Consider the following 18,120-nt stretch of genomic DNA (forward strand, 5'->3'; position numbering starts at 1 on the left):
CCACGCCCCTCTCCCGCCCACCTGTAATCTCTCTAATGATTAAACTGTTTCCTTGCAGAGGGAGGTGATGCCTACACGGCAGTGATAGTTCCCTCCAATGTTGCCTGTACACTCCTGAGCTCCTTCCAAACCAATTAATTGAAGTACTGTTATTGTGTAGTGGGCATGGAATTCAGAAAGTAGAGTAGATTGGTTCTTGATCAACTTGCTACAGAAAATAACAGAGTAGTAACAAGCAATTACATAACATTAATATCTAGCTGACGTTTAGTCACCTAAACAGTGAGAGTGTGTCCATGCTGCGGAGATACCTGAGCAAGTATGGATGTTGTATATAGGGTATTTTGCCACTTCAGCTTTCCTTGTGGGGCATTTCGTCCTTGGAATTAGGTTTCTTTTATGTAAACTATATCTTCTATATGTTGTTCTGTTAAGGCTCTGGGAAACACAGTGGTTGCTTACTCGTTATAGAAAACAACCTGTAAAAAGCTTGAAAATACTAAAGCAACCTGAGTTTTTGTGTTCATCAGCTGGGTAGCCAGAGGGGTTTTGGTAGGGCTTGAGTTCTAGTTAAGTTTGTTTTTACTGACAGGTATGTTTTCAGCAGGTTTAGCTCCTGCTGCCTTTGTCCCCAATCCGTACATCATCAGTGCTGCTCCACCAGGAACAGATCCGTATGCAGCTGGACTTGCAGCAGCTGCGACATTAGGTGAGATACTTCAGTTGTCTGTGTATTTGTGACCATTTTCTGTACCAAAACTGCTCTTGAGTCTGATTGTGAAAATTAAATACTAGCACGTTGTACTTTCTGTGGAGAGGTAATTGTATATCAGTGAGTTGAAACAGAATTTTCTTGGAAACCCTATTTTCTGTAGATTAAATGTGATAATTCTTGTGTAACAGTTGCTATGGGCTCTATCTTTGTTGAGGATAAACAAACAGAGCAAATCTGAAATGGAACACTTGCAGACATAAATGTTGCTACATGTTTGGGGTTTCTTGGTAATTGACAGTAGAGAGAGATACCTTTTAAAATATACTTACTAAATGCTAGGAAGATGGAGGATGTATTTTCCTGCCAGGAAGGTTGTATCTCGTTGCTGTTTAGCTTGATTTACTGTAGTGCCTCCTGCAAATGAGATTATTTTTTTTTCCCTTTTGCAAGAGTCTGTTAAGAATTTATGCTTTTTAGGTTCTCTAGGGGAAAACATCCCTTATCTGCTGTGAGGCTTATACTATGAATATGCAGTTTTCCAGATGGCAAGCAAAGATGGTGGCACTTGTCTTCATGCAAGATCTTTCTCCCAAACGTTTGCGTATCAGTTTCCAAATTCTTTCCAACTGTCATAGCCAAAATTGTTGTATGTTGAGATGACAGCTCGGCAAAACAGCTTATCAAACAGTGTGAAGAACACATTGTACGTTGAACTTTTGCTGCATATGCCATAAAGTTCTTGCCTAAGCATTGAGGACAAAAGAAGAATGTACTTTCAGAAGAACATTTTTATAACCATGCTTTGCTTTCCTTGAGCCACTGGGAGAGGAAACCTTCTACACTTTAAAAACTGCTAAGTTCAGAGTAGTGGTGATTTTTAATGGAGCCTGCACACTTTTACTGTGTTCTGTTTGCAACTTGTATGCTCACTGCAGATCTCTTCCACTGTGGGATAGCTTGTACCAAATCAAAACCATAAAATGTTGGGTTTACATGAATATAGTGCGCTGCCAAACAGCCTTGTGGTTTGGTACGTGACTTTTCAGCGTATTTAACAGCTCTTATGCAACCACTGCTTAGCTTTTAAGCTTTGAGGCCAGCATCAGGTCAAGCTCTAAAACGGGATTTCAGCAACTGTTACCCAGTTGGATGGTATTTTTAATGGATCATATGGATGTATGTAAAGAATCAAGATTATAAGGTGGAAATGTGGGCTTTGGACTTCTTGGCTGCTGTAAATTTTATATGCAGATTGCATAACAATGCAAGATTTTTAGGTAACAACATGTTGTTGGCAAACAAGTGAAACTGTGATTAAATGGAAGAAAGCCAAGAGCTAGGGTACAAGGATATTTCTAACAGTCCAGGAGTTTATGAACTATCATGTGATGCTGAATGTGTGGTAGTGAATGAATGACGTGAACTCTTGGTGGCAAATGTAAAGTAGGAAGCTTGTCAGGACGTAGCGGGGAAGAAGTACTAGAACACAAGCAGTTCCAGTTCCAGTCAGAAGAGGTGCTTTGTAACTGATTACTATAAAAAGAGGATTGTGGTTGGCCTTTTTGCATCACCTTAGTGCTGCTAAAGCTAGTGCTCAGTCTTAAGTATTGCGCTGAAGTTCAGGGGAGCAGGAGGTCAGCATCTTGATTTCACAGAAGCACCACATGTAACTGCTGCCAGATTTCTAGGAAACAGTAAAAGTGTTTGCAACAGCTTCCCCCCTACCCACTCCCTTTTTCTCAGCAGCACTGAAGCTGCAACTGCCTGAATATCTGATCAGGGCCTTACAAATTTGAACTAGGAAATAACATACCCCAGGATACCTAAAGCATCCCAAAACTTGGCATCAGGATCTCCATTTGAATAGTTTTAAAACTTTCATTCTTGAAAGCAAAACAAAACAATTATAATGCGCTGCAGTGTATAGTGTTACACCACTGAGAAATAAAAGTTACTTCATCCATCTCATTGGGCTTTGGACCCTAACAGCTAGAAATGGCAATGTGAGAAACTTCTGGTTGATGTTTGTTTTAGGAAAAGCATCTTTTATGTCTAGGCTGGAGCAGTTTTGAAAGGCTTTTCTCTGTAATGGCTGAGTGCAGGACTGAAGGGGTGAGGGACAATTTAGATGTTTAGAGTTATGTATAAAGTCAGAAGGCCTCTGTGATCCATATGGGAGTGTTAAATTGGAAGGACTTGGAGATGTTTATAAGATGGAAGAAATGAGTTTAGAGTTGTTGGTAGTTTACTGCTCACAGTTACTCTTAGAGCAGAGGGGAAACTTTTGTGTGTTTTATGGCAGAGATAATTCTGTCAGTTAAGATTCTGCTGTCATGGTAGCTTTTTCATGATTTTAAGACTGTCAGCCCTGTGATAATACTCTTTTCTTCCCAACAATAGTAGCATTTTAAAAAAATTTGAATGCAGAGGGAAGGGCTTCCTAGACTCAAGAAAAAAAATCACTTGTGTGTTTAAACTGTCTGGAAGATACTGCTGTCTTTAACAAGTGTTATGAAATTGCTTTCTGTCATTTGAGAAAGATGTTACTCAAAAAAAAAAATAATCTTGCCTTTTGTAAGACAAGTTGGGAAATGTTGATTCCCTCTGAGGTGGTGTGTTACAGGTAGAAGTGTTTCTGTTCTTTGTAGAGAAGTGGATGCTGGAATAATCTGCATACATGAAAAACACAGTGCTCCTAGACTGAAGGTAGAGTCGGTTTGGATGTGTCTGCACTATGATTCTCAAGCTTGGGTTTCTTAGAAGCCTCATTCACTTGGTGCTGACCTGTGTCCCATGCAGAGCCAGCTCAGAGCTGGAGACAGGTATGGATGCATGCACATACCGCCTAGGACCGGGGTTCGGGGGAGCACGTACAGCTGGCCCGTCCCCAGCAGCCTTGGGCCCAGTGTCATGCCAAGGGTGCCTCTCCTTTCCTGGATCTGTGCTGGTCCCAGGCGCTGAATGGCAGGGTTTGCATGGGGCTGCACCAGAGCTATTGAGTTCAGCTGTTTCTCACCCCCATCCCTAAAAAGACCCCACTTTGTGGATATCTGTGGGTGCTGTACTGGTGATTCTGAAGTGGTGGCCTCACAAGTCACTAGTAATTGATAAAGTTGCTGTTTGCAGCCTTTTGTTTTCAGCCATGAGGTTCTTGAGGCTATTTTAAGCTGGTGGTCACTAAGTTTTTGTCATTGGCAAGAGGGGGCTGGCTGTTCCTGCAGAGAGCAGGTATGGCTTGTGCTTAAAGAGATTTGAGGGTGAAGGCTGACATTAAAAGCAAAAGTTTTGTTATGAGCACACTTAGAGATGGATTTGCTAATGTTTCTGAAAGGAATGTTTGTGGGTGTCTGGCCAGTGTGTGAGATGTAGTAATGGGAATATATGATTTCAAAGGCACTGGAATGGCTTTTATTTTCTCATGTATGCATGTCTTTAATAAGTATAAAAGCAGGTGCAGTATCTCCTGAAGTAAAGAAAAAATCTGCATGTTTTTATAAGTCTGGCTGTGATGACACTTGCCCTCACTGAGAGTAATGATCGGTAATGAGCCTCACCATGTGCTCAAATGAGCTGAGCCAGACTTGCAGCTCTTTTAAGCCCAGCTGCCTGCAAACTTCAAAGTCTTTGTGCCTCTTCTTCTTTTAAACACCTAAGGCTTTTGCAGATCTGATGAGCATCCACTAACTAGGAAAAAAAGCCCCATCTAGACTATGCTTGTTTGATAATTAGAACTAAGATTAAAATAACCCAGAGAGATGCCCAAATTTTGCCCAGATAAAGAGTATTGCAGCAACTTCCTAGTGGCCTAATGGCAAACACAGACTAATTACTTGCATAAAATGGAGCAGTTGCGACTATTTTCCTGTTGAGTGCCGAAACACCCTAGCAGTTGGTATCTGATCTGCATTGACTGAATATAAACAGTTTATAACCCACCGATTAGCTATGTGTCTGTAACTACTTAAGTCAAAATAGGCAGTACCATTATGGGACAGATTCATTTTCTGCAGCTTTTTTCATTTTAGCTACCACTACTCAAGAATTTCCAGGTTAGAAGGTAAGAAAAAAATGGTTGCTGCTCCAAGACAAACCTGAGTAAGACAGATAGGTCACCTTCTCAGCCTGACAGCGTACTTTACACTTTACTGTGTAAAGATTTACTTTACACAATAAATCCAGCATGGGTGGATTTGGTGGCAGAGCTTTAGTGTGAGATTCACACCCAGCTGTTCAGCGTGTCTAATACCAGGCGCTTCAGCAATGCAACAGGGTACTTGTAACATCTCCCTGCTGTACGTAATGCTGGGCACATGTGTTAATGATGCTACAAAATCCTAAATTTGAGGAAAGTATGGTGGTTAAAAATAAATAATAAGAGTAACTATTACACTTCTGAAATAATGCATTTAATATTTAATTATTAAATACGAAATTAGTCTCTTGAAGTGCTGCTGATTCTCACCAGTCTGCTGAATTGGTAACAGGAGCACTAGTTCATCTAGGCTAAGATCCAGACTGCTGCACAGTGGATTGCTTTTGCATTATGTAGTAGTTTGAGACAAACACATGTTACTGTATAAAAAACAGCAACACCAAAACAATACTTCCTATTTCCCCCCCTTTGTCATACCCAGTTTATACTCAGCAGTGTCTTTTTGCATCTCTTTTTACTGTCATCCCTCGTTTTTGAGGGAATAGTTCTTAAGTCTCTTGAGGCAAATACTTACCTTACCTACTGTAAGGTATAACTAACAGCAGTACTGAAATAACTTGGTTGAAACTCAAATGCTGGCAGTCTCTTGTAAAATAGAAGCTATTTTTACTCCATATAAGAGCAGGCATGTGGTTCAAATTCACTGAAGACTTGCTTATTCTACAGCGTCAAACGTGACTGTGGCACTCTACCTTAAAAAGGCTACCATGCCATAAGTTACTCCTACCGTGGGGAAGGAACCCATGGGATAGGTGATGTATTTATAAAGCAAAGAAGATACTTCTACTTTTCTGCTGACCTTTCCAAAAGATACAGAACAGACATTAAAAAATATTATTGGATTCACATACATGTTACGTGGTGGGAGGGACTCTACCGTTCAGCGTAGTGTACTCACTGCTTCCTCAGCATTATGCCAACTAGAACTGTTTAAGGATATAGGCTGCCATTCTGCTGTTGCCAAATTAAGCATGTGATGTCCTGAGACTTGATAAAACACAATGACTTTTTAAACGTTATGCTTTTTCTGGTACTCTCCAAGATTATTGGTTTGGGTTTTTTTTAAGCCTCTTAAGTTTGAGGAGGAGGATATATGAAAGCATATAGGATCATACAGGCTCTTCCGTGGTGGTTTGCAAATGTGAAGTAGGACTGAGTGGCTAGAAAAATAACATTTTAAACACTTGAGAATTGATGCTATCCAGCTATGAAGAGATCTTCTTTATTTATTGGGGAGCTAAACGATAGATGTTGCTGAGCTGTGAATGTCATCTGAGATTAGAATAGACTTGTATATCTCTGTGTTTAAGCAAGTTTCCTTCTCCTTTGGTTAAAGATAAACTTTTGTTCCTTCACTGTAAAATTAGGGCACAACAATAAAACCATGGAATTTCAACAGGATCACTAGTAGCAGAATTTGACCTCATCCAATAAGGTAAAAGCAAGTAAAAATGAAATTTCAGGTCTGACTTTAAAGGTTTTTAAAAATGAGTAATACAAATGTCAGAATCCTTCCATGTTTGCAAAGGATTTAAAGCAGATCACCTTGAAATAGGATTTAAGCCAAATCTGATGAGCAGGTATTTTTGGTGAGTGTTTGCTGTGTAATGCATGTCACACTACAGAAGCTCACTGATTTCCTTGGTGTTTCAGGCCCGGCAGTTGTCCCTCACCAGTACTATGGAGTTACGCCCTGGGGAGTTTATCCTGCCAGTCTCTTCCAGCAGCAAGCTGCCGCGGCTGCTGCTGCTACTAATTCAGCAAATCAGCAAACCACTCAGCAAACCCAGCAGGGCCAACAACAGGTAAGGGGTAGCATGTCAGGTCATCCACGGGGAGCAGAACAGCTTTCAAGACCCTGATTTTTTTTATTTTTATTTTTTTTTACGACTGCTCCTGACCCTTAGGTAGTTTTAAGTGAGAATAGTCTTTGACCTCTTAAAAAGAGGAAAACAAACATCTATGTGTTCTGCTATGTGATTTGTACATCATGCACATGGGAGGGTAGCACATGGGCATTGGTGGTGGTGAACGATTGTGTGTTAATTCTTTGGAAAGCAAGTAAACTGATGGGTTTGTGAACACCTGCAGTAGCAAACACAAGCTGTTGGTGTGTGAGTGGAAATGATCATTTCACCATCTGTTTTTGTGCCCATCGCTGAATTTGAAGGCCATGCAGATAATGTGTGTCAAATACTAAATGTCAGTAAGTGTGTTTTTATCTTCAGGGTGCTGTCCAGTCTGAAAAGCTTTTTTTGATGAAGACTAGCTTTAAAGGGCCAAAATAACAGCAGAATGGATTGGTTTGGCATACACATATGAGGACTTGGAGACAAAAGATGAGTGCAAAAAGAAAACACTGGATTTGTTATTTTTGTAAGGTGAACTGTGCAGCTGTTGTGCTGTAGTCTGCACGAAAAATGGGAGAATTTGACACCTAAAAGGACACAACTAATAAACTTGATGGCGGGTTTTCATATAGTCTGCTGTTACCCCTTTGTGTTAGAGATTAATATTGAGATGGGTATCTGTTGTATAAACAGTATTTAAAAAAAAAAAAAACCCACCACAGTGAAGAGGTCACACTGGGGTTGGTAAGGGGAAGTTTTTTGTACATGCTTTGTAAATGGTATGTGTGTGATGGGGTTAGCACTGTCCACTTCTTCTGTCTTAATCCCTTGGCATGTTGGATTATATGGCCTGTACTTTTTCTTCTGTTGAAAATTGTTACACATCTTTGTGATAAATCACTGTGTAATTTCTTCTCCGGGGTTTTTTAGTTTTGTGGTTGGGTTTTTTTTTTCTATACTTGGAATTTAACTAGGTTAATTTTCCTAATTTCAGTTAGATAAAATAAGCATTTTAAAGGTCTGATATTTAAGTTGTTCCTCTGATGTTGACGACACAAATATGAATCTAGCAACTGCTGGAGCAGAAGTTGGAAACTGAGAGACTGGTATGAGAATTTATAGGGAACAATAATTTTCTTCCTTTACTAAATGTTTTACAGAATTGTGAGAGTTCAGATTGTTAGCTTGCTATTTAAATAAGCATTTAAAAAAATAATGCAAACTTTCAGACTAAACCGATAGTTGCTAAACCCGAGTATAATGCTGAAAGGATGAGGCATGTCCCACCACCCTTGTTTTGGTTCTTGTTCCCCATGGACATGCATTTGGATATGCTCCACTTTTCTCCTTTCAGACTCAGCAGAGCCTGTAGAACAGGTGTCAAGAACTGGACTTAGGCTTCTGTAACCTGGCGGGTTCTCTGACACAACCCCCGCTAGTTTTTCATAATACTCTGTTACGCACTGGTCCTTGCCTGATGTTGGCTTTATAGAGTTTTACTGGCCTCTGTCCCATGGTACTTCCTGCTTGGAAGCAAAATGGGTTCATTATCCTGCTGAAAATCAAGGTGGCTCCTTTCTCATAGTATCACAAAGCCTTCCTTTTCTGGTCCTTGTGTGTTTGAGATGGCAGTTCTAGAGGATTGGAATTGGCAGCTGAATTTATTAGCTTCTGCTTTGAAAGCTAAAGCAAACCCCAGTGCTGGGTAGTATTATAAGACCTTTGCAGGTAATCAAAGCAGTAATGATTCACACCAATGATTCTAGACCAGTGATCAGGAGAACACTTAGCTCCTGACAAAGTTAGTCATCAAACCTCCCACACGGGAGGTCACAAGCAGGAGTGTGTTGAGCAGACCTCTTGCATGTACCTGTGCGCACAAGTAGAGCGGCGTTAAGGGTGTGTTAAAGCCATTTATGCTTTGACATTCAGATTGGGAGCCTTTCCCAGTAAGGAAGGTGTGTGCCAAGAGAGCTTCTGAGAAAGCTTAGGGTATTAAAATAAAAAATATCAATCACCAGTAGCCTTTATAATATTTCTCATTACTTTTATAGGCATGAAGCAAGCCCAAGTGGGGATGATCGGTATTATTTTTGATGCAAACCTTCCATCCATACGGGGATACAGTGTGTACTTTTTGGATGAATTTTTTCTAAGTGCTGAGGCAAATGTTTTTGGAAATCTAGAGCAGTGATTATGGACAGTTGATTTGTATGCTTACGACATCTTAATAGTGAATTTATAAAAAACCACTAACCTTTCCCTTCCTGCAGCCTACCATCCATTGCGTACATTCTGTACGGTGCCCTTGCACACTGTGTGTTTACCAACCAGCTGCAACTTGTGAGACTCCCTAGACTGGAGAGTTTGTGTTCAGGCTTTGACAGGGATAGCAAACTCTGGGATGCGTGTCTGAATCTGTTAACTTCAGGAGCCTCTCCGAGTTTCTCAGGTTGCAAAGTTGTTTTTTTTTTTTCTTTTTAATAACTTTTTTCAGTGACACACACAAAGTTACTTTTTGCAGCAAGACATGCTGAGTACCAGAGGATGGCTTTTTTAATAAGCTGACCTCGCTAATGGGTGCAGACTCTTGCATCACCACTTTGAGTAAAAGGCTTTTGCAAACAAAGCCTGTCACAGGTAATTACAGGAAAGGTCAGTTTGCCGTCTTCCCTTTTGAGAGCAACATGTGCTTAAACCACAAGAGCTACGTATAAAAGATGTGTGTGATCTTTGGTCATTATTTCCAATGAGTAAATGTCATGTCACTGGGTCTCTTGTTTTCTGTGGGGGCTGGCAGCTTGGAAAAAACGATGTCACCTTGTGTCACCAGTCCCCAGCTCATAAGTCAGGCTTTTTAAGGTTTCTGCTCAAGTGGGCTTTCAGCAGTGCTTTTGTGGCAGTGACCAAATTTATCTGGGATGGGGCAAACATTTCTAACAAAGAATGAGTACTGAAGGTATATCAAAAAATAAAAGAACTCAGATGATGAAGCGCTGCCAGATTATACTCAGTAAGCTTGAGAAAGGATGTATTATTTAATTTGGGTCTTCCGCATTTACCCATGGTAGTGGTGCCAGGGCTTGTGGTGGCGAAGGCAGCTCTGTCCTGAGTAAAGGGGAGGGGTTGTCACACACCAGTTGTGCAAGAACTTCAACTAGATTGCTGCTGATGCTCCTGGGTCTGGTGATAGCGGCTTGCTTCTGGGTCCCAAAATAAACAGCTCCATGTTCCTCTGTCTTCTCCAGGTTCTCCGTGGCGGAGCCAGTCAGCGTCCTTTGACCCCAAATCAGAACCAGCAGGGACAGCAGACTGATCCGCTGGTGGCTGCTGCAGCTGTCAATTCTGCCCTTGCCTTTGGACAAGGGCTGGCAGCAGGGATGCCAGGTAGGGGCTCCATGGGAGCTGCAACTTCTTCAGTGCCCAGGGAGATCTAAGAACATTATATCTTGTGTCTCTGCATGGTGTCACATTTGCCTGACATTCAACAGTATTTTGGGTTTTGGGGTTTTTTTTTCCCCAGTTTTAATCTGTGGGTATACAGGGCATTTTTGAGAGTCTGTTAGATGTGAGCCTACCTACCTATGCAGCATTTAAGTTAAATCAGGGCTTAGACCCCTGAGTCACAGCTGAAAACAAATGTTATCAACTGTATTGCTGTCTGGGCGCATTAGCTGCTTGTGTACTCAAAAGAATTGATAGCTCCTATCGAAAGTTGATTTCAGATTTTGTTGTGGATCATGGTAGCTTATATGATCCTTATTTTAAAACCTCAGAGATATCTTAGTCCCATTCATTAGCCTTGTCTCTCAATACCTGCCAGGTGTTTGACTTGAAGGGGAAAGTCCCTATCCTGTTAATGATTACTTCCAGGCAAATACTAGTGTTTTAAAAACAAGAAAATCAGTAAAAGAAGCAGGGTTTTATTCTATATTATAATTCTGCAAGAGAGGAGCTACTGTATAAATTCTAACTTGGTTCCATGAGGCTGTGTGATACAAATGCTTTCGACGCTCAGTTATACAGACTGTTACTGTCATGGCAAAAGGGCAAACCTAAGTGTTTTGAATAATGTGCAGGTATGTCCAGCTGGTCAATGTAAAAGAGGATTATTTCGACCTCAGATCTCCTTGTTGGAAGTGTCACATGTTTACACAGGGGTTTTTTTAAGGTTTAAGAAGAATGTTGCTGTATTAAGTTACAAATAACATGCATGTTTCCAAGCAATCTACACATTTTCTTAACCCTGCATTTTTGGGGTTTTGGGGATTATGTTTGCAAAGCAAATATTCACAGGAGCATTCTCTTTGTGACTCCACCTTGGAGAACCACTTCACTTCCAGGAAAAAGTTGTATTTAACTGTAGAATTATATAGTGAGGTACCTAAACAGCTATATACTGCTGAAAGTACGTGCTGTGTGTTATCACCAGCATATTTGATTTAAGAGTTTTTATTTATGTATCATAAAGTATTCTTTAATATATATGCCTTCAAAATACGTAACTTTAATTTCCATGTCTTGTTTGGGGGTTTGTGCACTCTGAAAACTTCAGCATACAGTGGGAGAGCTGGAAGTGCAGTGTGTTCACATATGTGAAAAGCCTCAGCACGTTGTACTTATGACAGAAAATAAATAGTGCTTTTGTATTTTAAGACCCTTTTTTAATCTGTGTAACTGAATTTACACTGAAGACAATGCTAGTACCATAGGTTCAGGGAAGGAAAAGAGTCTTCTTTACCTGAAAGTCTTACTACTGTAAAGTTGTAGACTGTTAAGACAGAATCCCCTCCCCCTGGCCCCAACCTTCAGGAGAGCAAAGCTGTTGTTGCTTTTTCTTTTTCCATTCAGATTTTGCTTCAAAAAATCCTGTTGCACCATACTCGTCAGAAGATGATTGATCTGCCATGTGTTGCATTGCTTGTTACCTTACCTGTGCACCTGCAATTTGCCTCTTCAGGTTACCCAGTGCTGGCTCCTGCTGCTTACTATGACCAAACAGGTGCTCTTGTGGTGAATGCAGGGGCCAGGAATGGCCTAGGGGCCCCTGTCCGTCTGGTAGCGCCCGCTCCAGTCATCATCAGCTCTTCTGCGGCTCAAGCTGGTGAGTCCCAGTCCCGTCAAGTGAAAATCTGTTCTGTCCCTGGCAGGGGGTGGACCTGAATTCCTCTGGGCTCTGCTGGCAATGATGACACACTTGCCCTCACTGAGATCCATCGCAGGGATTGTTGTTGAGAACATCCTCTGTGCTCACTGTGGGCTGAGCCTCCAGAACAGCCTCAGAGAGGTGGCGTCGTGTAAACTCTTAGTGTTTTTGCAGAGTTTTGTGACAGTTATTTAAATTTGTCTGCTGTTATCTAGCTTTCCACATAATTAAATGTTTTAGCCTGTGTAGGACTCCTGAATGATCACCTTGTATAAAATGTTACACGCCTGGCCTTTGCCATGAGTTGTTTTGGGTTTTATTAGGGTTCTTTGGGAGTTCAAGGCTTTGAAAGGATTGTTTTCAGTCAGAATCTGCGTGTGTAAGCAGTCTTTGCCAGTGTTAGTTACAGGTTATAAAATGAGCCTTTTAATTGTTTCTTTGTTTATTTTCCTTGTTTATTTTGCTTTTACTTTGGAACTGGCTGATAAACAAAATACTTGGTTTTGACATTCTTAGCACTGCAAGATTGTGTTTTGTGCACTAAAGGACAATTTTGCGTATTTCAAAACTTGCGTTTCTTAGTTGGATGTTGCTAAGTGTGTGGCTGTTAATGATTTGAATCTTAGTTCTCAGGAGAAAGGGAACTCTTTTGTATGTTTGATCTATGTAGCTCTAATACTACAAGCAGCATGATAACTAGGCATTGTTGGTATTCAGTAGCTACGTGCAAGACTTGTGGAGTTCAGGTATAAAGTAAAGAGACTATGCAATTTGACACGAAAGAGAGTTTTTCATCCTGAGAGGAAAGAAAAAAATCTATAGTAAATAAAAGGAACCTGCTAAGTTTTAACTTGCAAAACTGCTATGAAAATGGATTTTTTCAGTCCATGCTTCCAATTACTTTCTTTCCAGCGGTTGCAGCAGCTGCAGCTTCGGCCAATGGTGCAGCGGGTGGCCTGGCAGGAACGACAAACGGACCATTTCGCCCTCTAGGAACTCAGCAGCCCCAGCCCCAGCCCCAGCAGCAGCCCACTAACAACCTGGCATCCAGCTCGTTTTACGGCAACAGCTCTCTCAGCAGTAATTCCCAGAGCAGCTCGCTTTTCTCTCAGGGCTCTGCCCAGCCTGCCAACACTTCCCTGGGATTTGGAAGCAGCAGCTCTCTTGGTGCCACGCTGGGGTCTGCGCTGGGAGGATTTGGGACCGCAGGTAAGAACAGCAACTTCTTCCTGGGGAAAAAGGAGATCATCAGATAGCTCCAAATGCAGCTAGGGGGCTTGTGAGCCACTGATGCACTGAGCTGCTGAGCTCTCCTCTTCATGTATCTGAGGTTAAATGGAAATTTTCTTTTAGGGACTACTTTGGTTTTCAAAATCTGCAGCTCTTTCTGGTGCAGATTCTTTTAGTAGATGATACAGTTAGAAGTACTAAAGCAATGAATTTGTTTTGTTATACATATTATCAGTCGTTGCTTTGTTGCTACAGATCTAAGTTTTTGAACAGCTTTGAATTTTCTTGCCTTTACCTGCATGTGCTCAGTGGAGACACTGGGCTAACAGGAATTGGCTCGAGTGGTATCCATCCGTGTGCTAACTCCTACCTCAGAATAATGGCTAAGTAACTTTTCATGATTTTAAAACAACTGGTCTGAGGTGGTTTCTGTGCTTTGTTCTGTGAATTGTTTCTATCATACACAAAAAAAAGTCATTTATTGTGGTTGTGAGAAATGTTACGTATATGGTTTGTTTTTAGTTGGGTTTTTAGGCAGTTGGAGACAAAGATTCTTTCAGAATAAAACCAAACCAGAAAGATGTCTGTGGTTTGGGGTGTTTTTTTTTCCTAGTTTTGTGGGTTTTTTTGAAGTAGAACAATTGTTTTAATTACTGCTTAGTCTTAGAGGTAGTAATTATGTCCTGTACTTTTCTGCTTTCATCTGTGTGAAGGGCAAGTTAAAACATGCCTTTTGAACCTGCTCCATCAGAAAAGACTGAGGGACATACTGTCACTGCATCAAATCACAGTTTTAAATATACATTATTGTAAATATTTTTCTTAAACCTAGACTGAGAATTTGAACCATCTTGGATTCAGGTAAACGTAGCATTTGCTTCTTGCACTTCAGTTTATTTAACTAATTGAATTCAATTACTAGTTTGCTCAATACCAAGATGCACAGACTTGTTTTCCCTCAATCCATGAATAGAAATGTGAGGCTGTTGCTTCTGGAACTTGTGTGCAGTCATGAAAAATGATTGGCTCACTACAGTTAACAATTTCACTGTTTATTAGACAAGATTTTAATGCAAAGTTGTATTTTTTCCTCAAGTTGATAGTGCATTTAAAGAGTTTGTATTTGACTATTAAAACAACTCTTCAAAAAAATGTTGGGTTTATGTGTTAAGTTGAATTCTGATTTCCATCTCAATAAAGCTCGATGCAAACAGGAGCTGTTTTCTCATATAATGAGAGGTGAGCACAAGGATTTCAAGTAAGTGTACACGAAGCTGTACATGCTCTTAAGTAAACATGAATAGACAAAATCTCACATTGAATTTGTTTTAGCTGTAACGGCCAGAGAATAAATATGAGGCAGTGCTTGCAGGGTGATCTAATATCTTCTGTTAAACTAAGTGATATGCTTAGGAAGAACTTTGAAGTATTCAAACCTTCTTCTGAAGGTTCAGAAGCAAAGTGTTAAGCGTTTGTGTCCAAAAGCCACTTGTTAGCTGTCCTTTCATTCTGTCCCTTCCTTTGCGTAGATTTTTATCTTCTTGATCTTTCTGTCTGTAGGTTTCTGGAGCTGTATTTCTCGATGTGTTCTATAGGTAGAAAAACTACAAAACTATAAACGCAAAGACAGGAGTCAAGCTGGTTTTTTTAAATCAAGGATTTCTGCTCGATCATTAACAAAGTGGTTTTAGTTAATGCATTTCATTTGGGCACATGCAACACCCTTAGGAAAATGAAAGCCTGGTGCAATGAAGTTAATAGGTGCTGTTGTGCTGGCTCTCCAGCTATCCAGTTGACTCAGGCACCTTGTTGACATCACAAAATTAATTTTTCTTTCTTACTCTTTTCAGTTGCTAACTCCAACACGGGCAGTGGCTCCCGCAGAGACTCCCTTACAGGGAGCAGTGACCTGTACAAGAGGACATCCAGCAGTTTAACACCTATAGGACATAGTTTTTATAATGGCCTTGGGTTTTCCTCCTCCCCTGGACCTGTGGGAATGCCTCTGCCCAGCCAAGGACCTGGCCACTCTCAGACTCCACCACCTTCCTTATCTTCACATGGATCATCTTCAAGTTTAAACCTGGGTAAGGGCTACACTGCAGCTGTCCCAGCACTGCAGGGAGCACCTCGCTGCAGAGATGCGCACACTCCACGGCTGGGTGGGTGAGCTGCCTAGCTGCGGCTCTTATTCCTGTGGCAGGGTCCCTGCTTTTGCAGAAGTAGTAGGTGAAACACTCAAGCAGCAGTTGTAGCACTTGTGTTATGGGCTTGTCTCTTGCAGTAGTTCAGCTGTTAAACAGGAAGGTTTCTGTATTGCCGCCTCTTTTTCCTCATCTCTAAATTACAGATAACAATTCCAAGTACTTGGAAAAACAGATCTTTTTCTTGTGCAATTCTTGTAACAATACCATTTGGTTTTTTTAATGCTGGATAAGATAAATACGTAGTGCTGATGCTTAAACTTGTCAAATGTTTTAAAATACCCATTAAGTTTTCAATAATAAAACTAATGAGCTTAGAATAAAGTTTCTTCTTTTAACCGAAACCTGCAGTGTTATCTGGAGCAGTTGCTTAGCTTTTAGCTGAGGATTTTGTGAGTTTGCTTTTGAAAATCTCCCATCGATATGGCCTTATCAAAGCACAGTAGTGCATGGGGGAGGCTAAGATACATCACTTTACACAAGCTATGTCTTCTAGAAGAGCTTCTAGTTGTCCCAAAGCACTTTACATGTAATAAAGTAAATCTTAGAATAAAGCAAATGTTAAATAATAAAGCAGTGCTCATCTGAACTTCCTGAAGTGTTCATTTCCAGGCCTCATAAACAAGTAAGATGGGTTATTCATTGCAACTGCACCAGATAATTTAGTACTTGCTCAAAATATCACTTTGTTTTGGTTCTGTCACATGTCTGTCTGGATTTAACAAAACTTTTGGTTATCAGAACAGTTTTCCATGCATATACACAGTCATCAAATACTATATTTATCATGTTTATTACATGCATGTGCAATAAATCTGATGCTGGCTAAAGGTTAGCATGGAATAGTAATGAATACAATTTTTTTGAGATCAAGTTTAGATTTACCATCTTTCCTTGTTCAGAGCTTTAATAGAATTGGAAGGGTTTTTAGCTTTATTTATGCAGCTGTACAAGCCTTAAGCTGACAGTTAAATAGCTACAGTAAATTAATGCTGAAGACTAACCAGATTCCAAGTCTGGCACTAGAAGTCTGTTGCCCCTGCAGGCAAACAAAAGAATGAATCTGAAAAACTGGATCAGAGAAAGGTTAATCTGTGTGAGAACAAACTCTGGAAAGAAAGCGAAGTTACCATTTACATAAATGGGTTGTGCCCCAGAGCAGTTTGCATGGGTCTTCCCACCTTGACAAAATATTCCTCGCCTTGTAGCCAGATTTCCTCCATGGCTGACTTCGTGCTTGATAATGCTGCAAGAAAAATCTCATCCAGAATAGCTCTGCACTTCTGTGATTTCCACCTTGAAATCTGTAAAAGATCATTTTAGTGTTTTTAAGTTTCTCTTTCACCTGTAACAGAAGACAGTATTACATGTAGTTGTGGTTTGCTTTGGTTATAAAATAAGTTCTACTGCTATAACAGCACAGTTTTTCCTTTATAAGAAGCTTGAGGCTGGCTCCTTTTCTATTTGGGAGTGATACCAGAAGTGGTTTGTGACAAAGATAATGAGGAGTATTTCTAAGTATCTAAAAATGAAAGGACAGATGGGAACCCCCACATGTGTTGTCTGCAAAAAGGGAAATTAGAGCAGTCTGGTTTAGAACCACGTCCTAGCATTGCATTACGTGGGGGCAGACAACCTGGGAGAGTCACTTCAAGTAACTTTGATTTCAGGGTTACACAATGACATAAGAAGTTGGCATTAAATCTGACTTGCAATCAGCAAATCTATGGTTAAATGCAGTGTAAGTTGTGCGTTTGACTTTGTCATGTCTCATGATGCACAAGTCAACCAACCATTTGTTGAGTTTATGTTGTGTGTAAAGATTCTGCTCTGGCTCTTCTGGCTTTCTGAAGGCTCATAGCTGTGAAAAATGGGGTGTATTTATCAAGCTAGTTATTTTTCCTGGTGGTGTAAAGTGACCTTGTGAAATGTCTGGGCAATCACAAGTACCTGAAATAACCATGCAGTCAGTTCTTACGACAAGAACTACTGGAGGAGGAAGGTTGAGCTAAATGTATGCTTTAAACTCAAAGGTGTATGCAATATACGCAACTGTGCATAACTAGAACAAAGCAACTGTAAATAAATATGCACTTTTGGGTGCTAGAGGCAGCAGGGGCCCTCTTCTTCCCCAATACTTATCAAAATTATAGAATTATAAATTACTAAATATGTTTTTTAAAAAAATTCTCAAATTTAATTTTGGCCAGGTTACGCTTCACATCAGTTTGTGTAGTCCCACTAACAGTTTTTGTCAGCCCATGTGTATGTAGTGGTTTGATCCCAATAGAAACACCACGCTGCAGGCTGGGGCAGAATGTGTCTGGCTCTGGGTTTTCCCAGTTTGGAATGGGGATCTGGATTTTAATTTCTTAGAGACTTTTCTGGGAACACTGGCTGGGGAGTTGATAATCGGTTAGCTGTGACTGACTGGGAGGACTGTTGGGCTGGGTGGCTGGTGGCACACCCTGGCACCAGGCTGCATGGGGTGACAGATCGGAGCAGTGACACTGGGGGTGTCTGGAGGCTGCTGGCTCCTGCCCTTCCCAGCCCCGAGAGCCAGCGTGTTGTCCCCTTGGCTGGGTGGGCACTGCCTGATGCCTCTGTGCTGAGCCCTCCGTAGGGGAGAGCAGCAGGGACACTTCCACCTGCTTTCTCACAGAGACATCTTCTCATCTTCCTTTTCCCCCCCATTGTTCTGGCTTTTCTTATAGTGCAGACTCCTCCGTTGCAGAGCAATTTGAGGGCCTTATAAAAGTTCC

The 18,120-nt window shown here is 40.9% G+C and overlaps 1 protein-coding gene and 2 non-coding genes across 16 annotated transcripts in view; all 3 read left to right on the forward strand.

Annotated features, from left to right (window-relative positions):
* Nucleotides 1-18,120, forward strand: part of PUM1 (pumilio RNA binding family member 1) — a 78,000-nt gene that overhangs the window by 45,023 nt on the left and 14,857 nt on the right. For 7 of the 14 annotated variants that reach the window (XM_055703513.1, XM_055703504.1, XM_055703502.1 and 4 more), the window contains 6 exons: nt 593-709; nt 6,582-6,733; nt 10,027-10,165; nt 11,739-11,882; nt 12,837-13,133; nt 15,005-15,241. In XM_055703513.1, coding sequence (XP_055559488.1) covers nt 593-709; nt 6,582-6,733; nt 10,027-10,165; nt 11,739-11,882; nt 12,837-13,133; nt 15,005-15,241 — 1,086 coding nt within the window. The remainder of the gene's footprint in view (nt 1-592; nt 710-6,581; nt 6,734-10,026; nt 10,166-11,738; nt 11,883-12,836; nt 13,134-15,004; nt 15,242-18,120) is intronic. The other 7 variants (XM_055703506.1, XM_055703511.1, XM_055703512.1 and 4 more) reach the window with 2 other exon arrangements.
* LOC114015293 (small nucleolar RNA SNORD103/SNORD85) lies at nt 4,214-4,295 on the forward strand. Its single transcript, XR_003559142.2, has one exon. It is a non-coding gene; the product is annotated as a small nucleolar RNA SNORD103/SNORD85 (small nucleolar RNA).
* LOC129735773 (small nucleolar RNA SNORD103/SNORD85) lies at nt 11,957-12,048 on the forward strand. Its single transcript, XR_008731639.1, has one exon. It is a non-coding gene; the product is annotated as a small nucleolar RNA SNORD103/SNORD85 (small nucleolar RNA).

Source organism: Falco cherrug, chromosome 3 (genome assembly GCF_023634085.1).
Source record: "Falco cherrug isolate bFalChe1 chromosome 3, bFalChe1.pri, whole genome shotgun sequence".
Classification (NCBI taxonomy): domain Eukaryota; kingdom Metazoa; phylum Chordata; class Aves; order Falconiformes; family Falconidae; genus Falco; species Falco cherrug.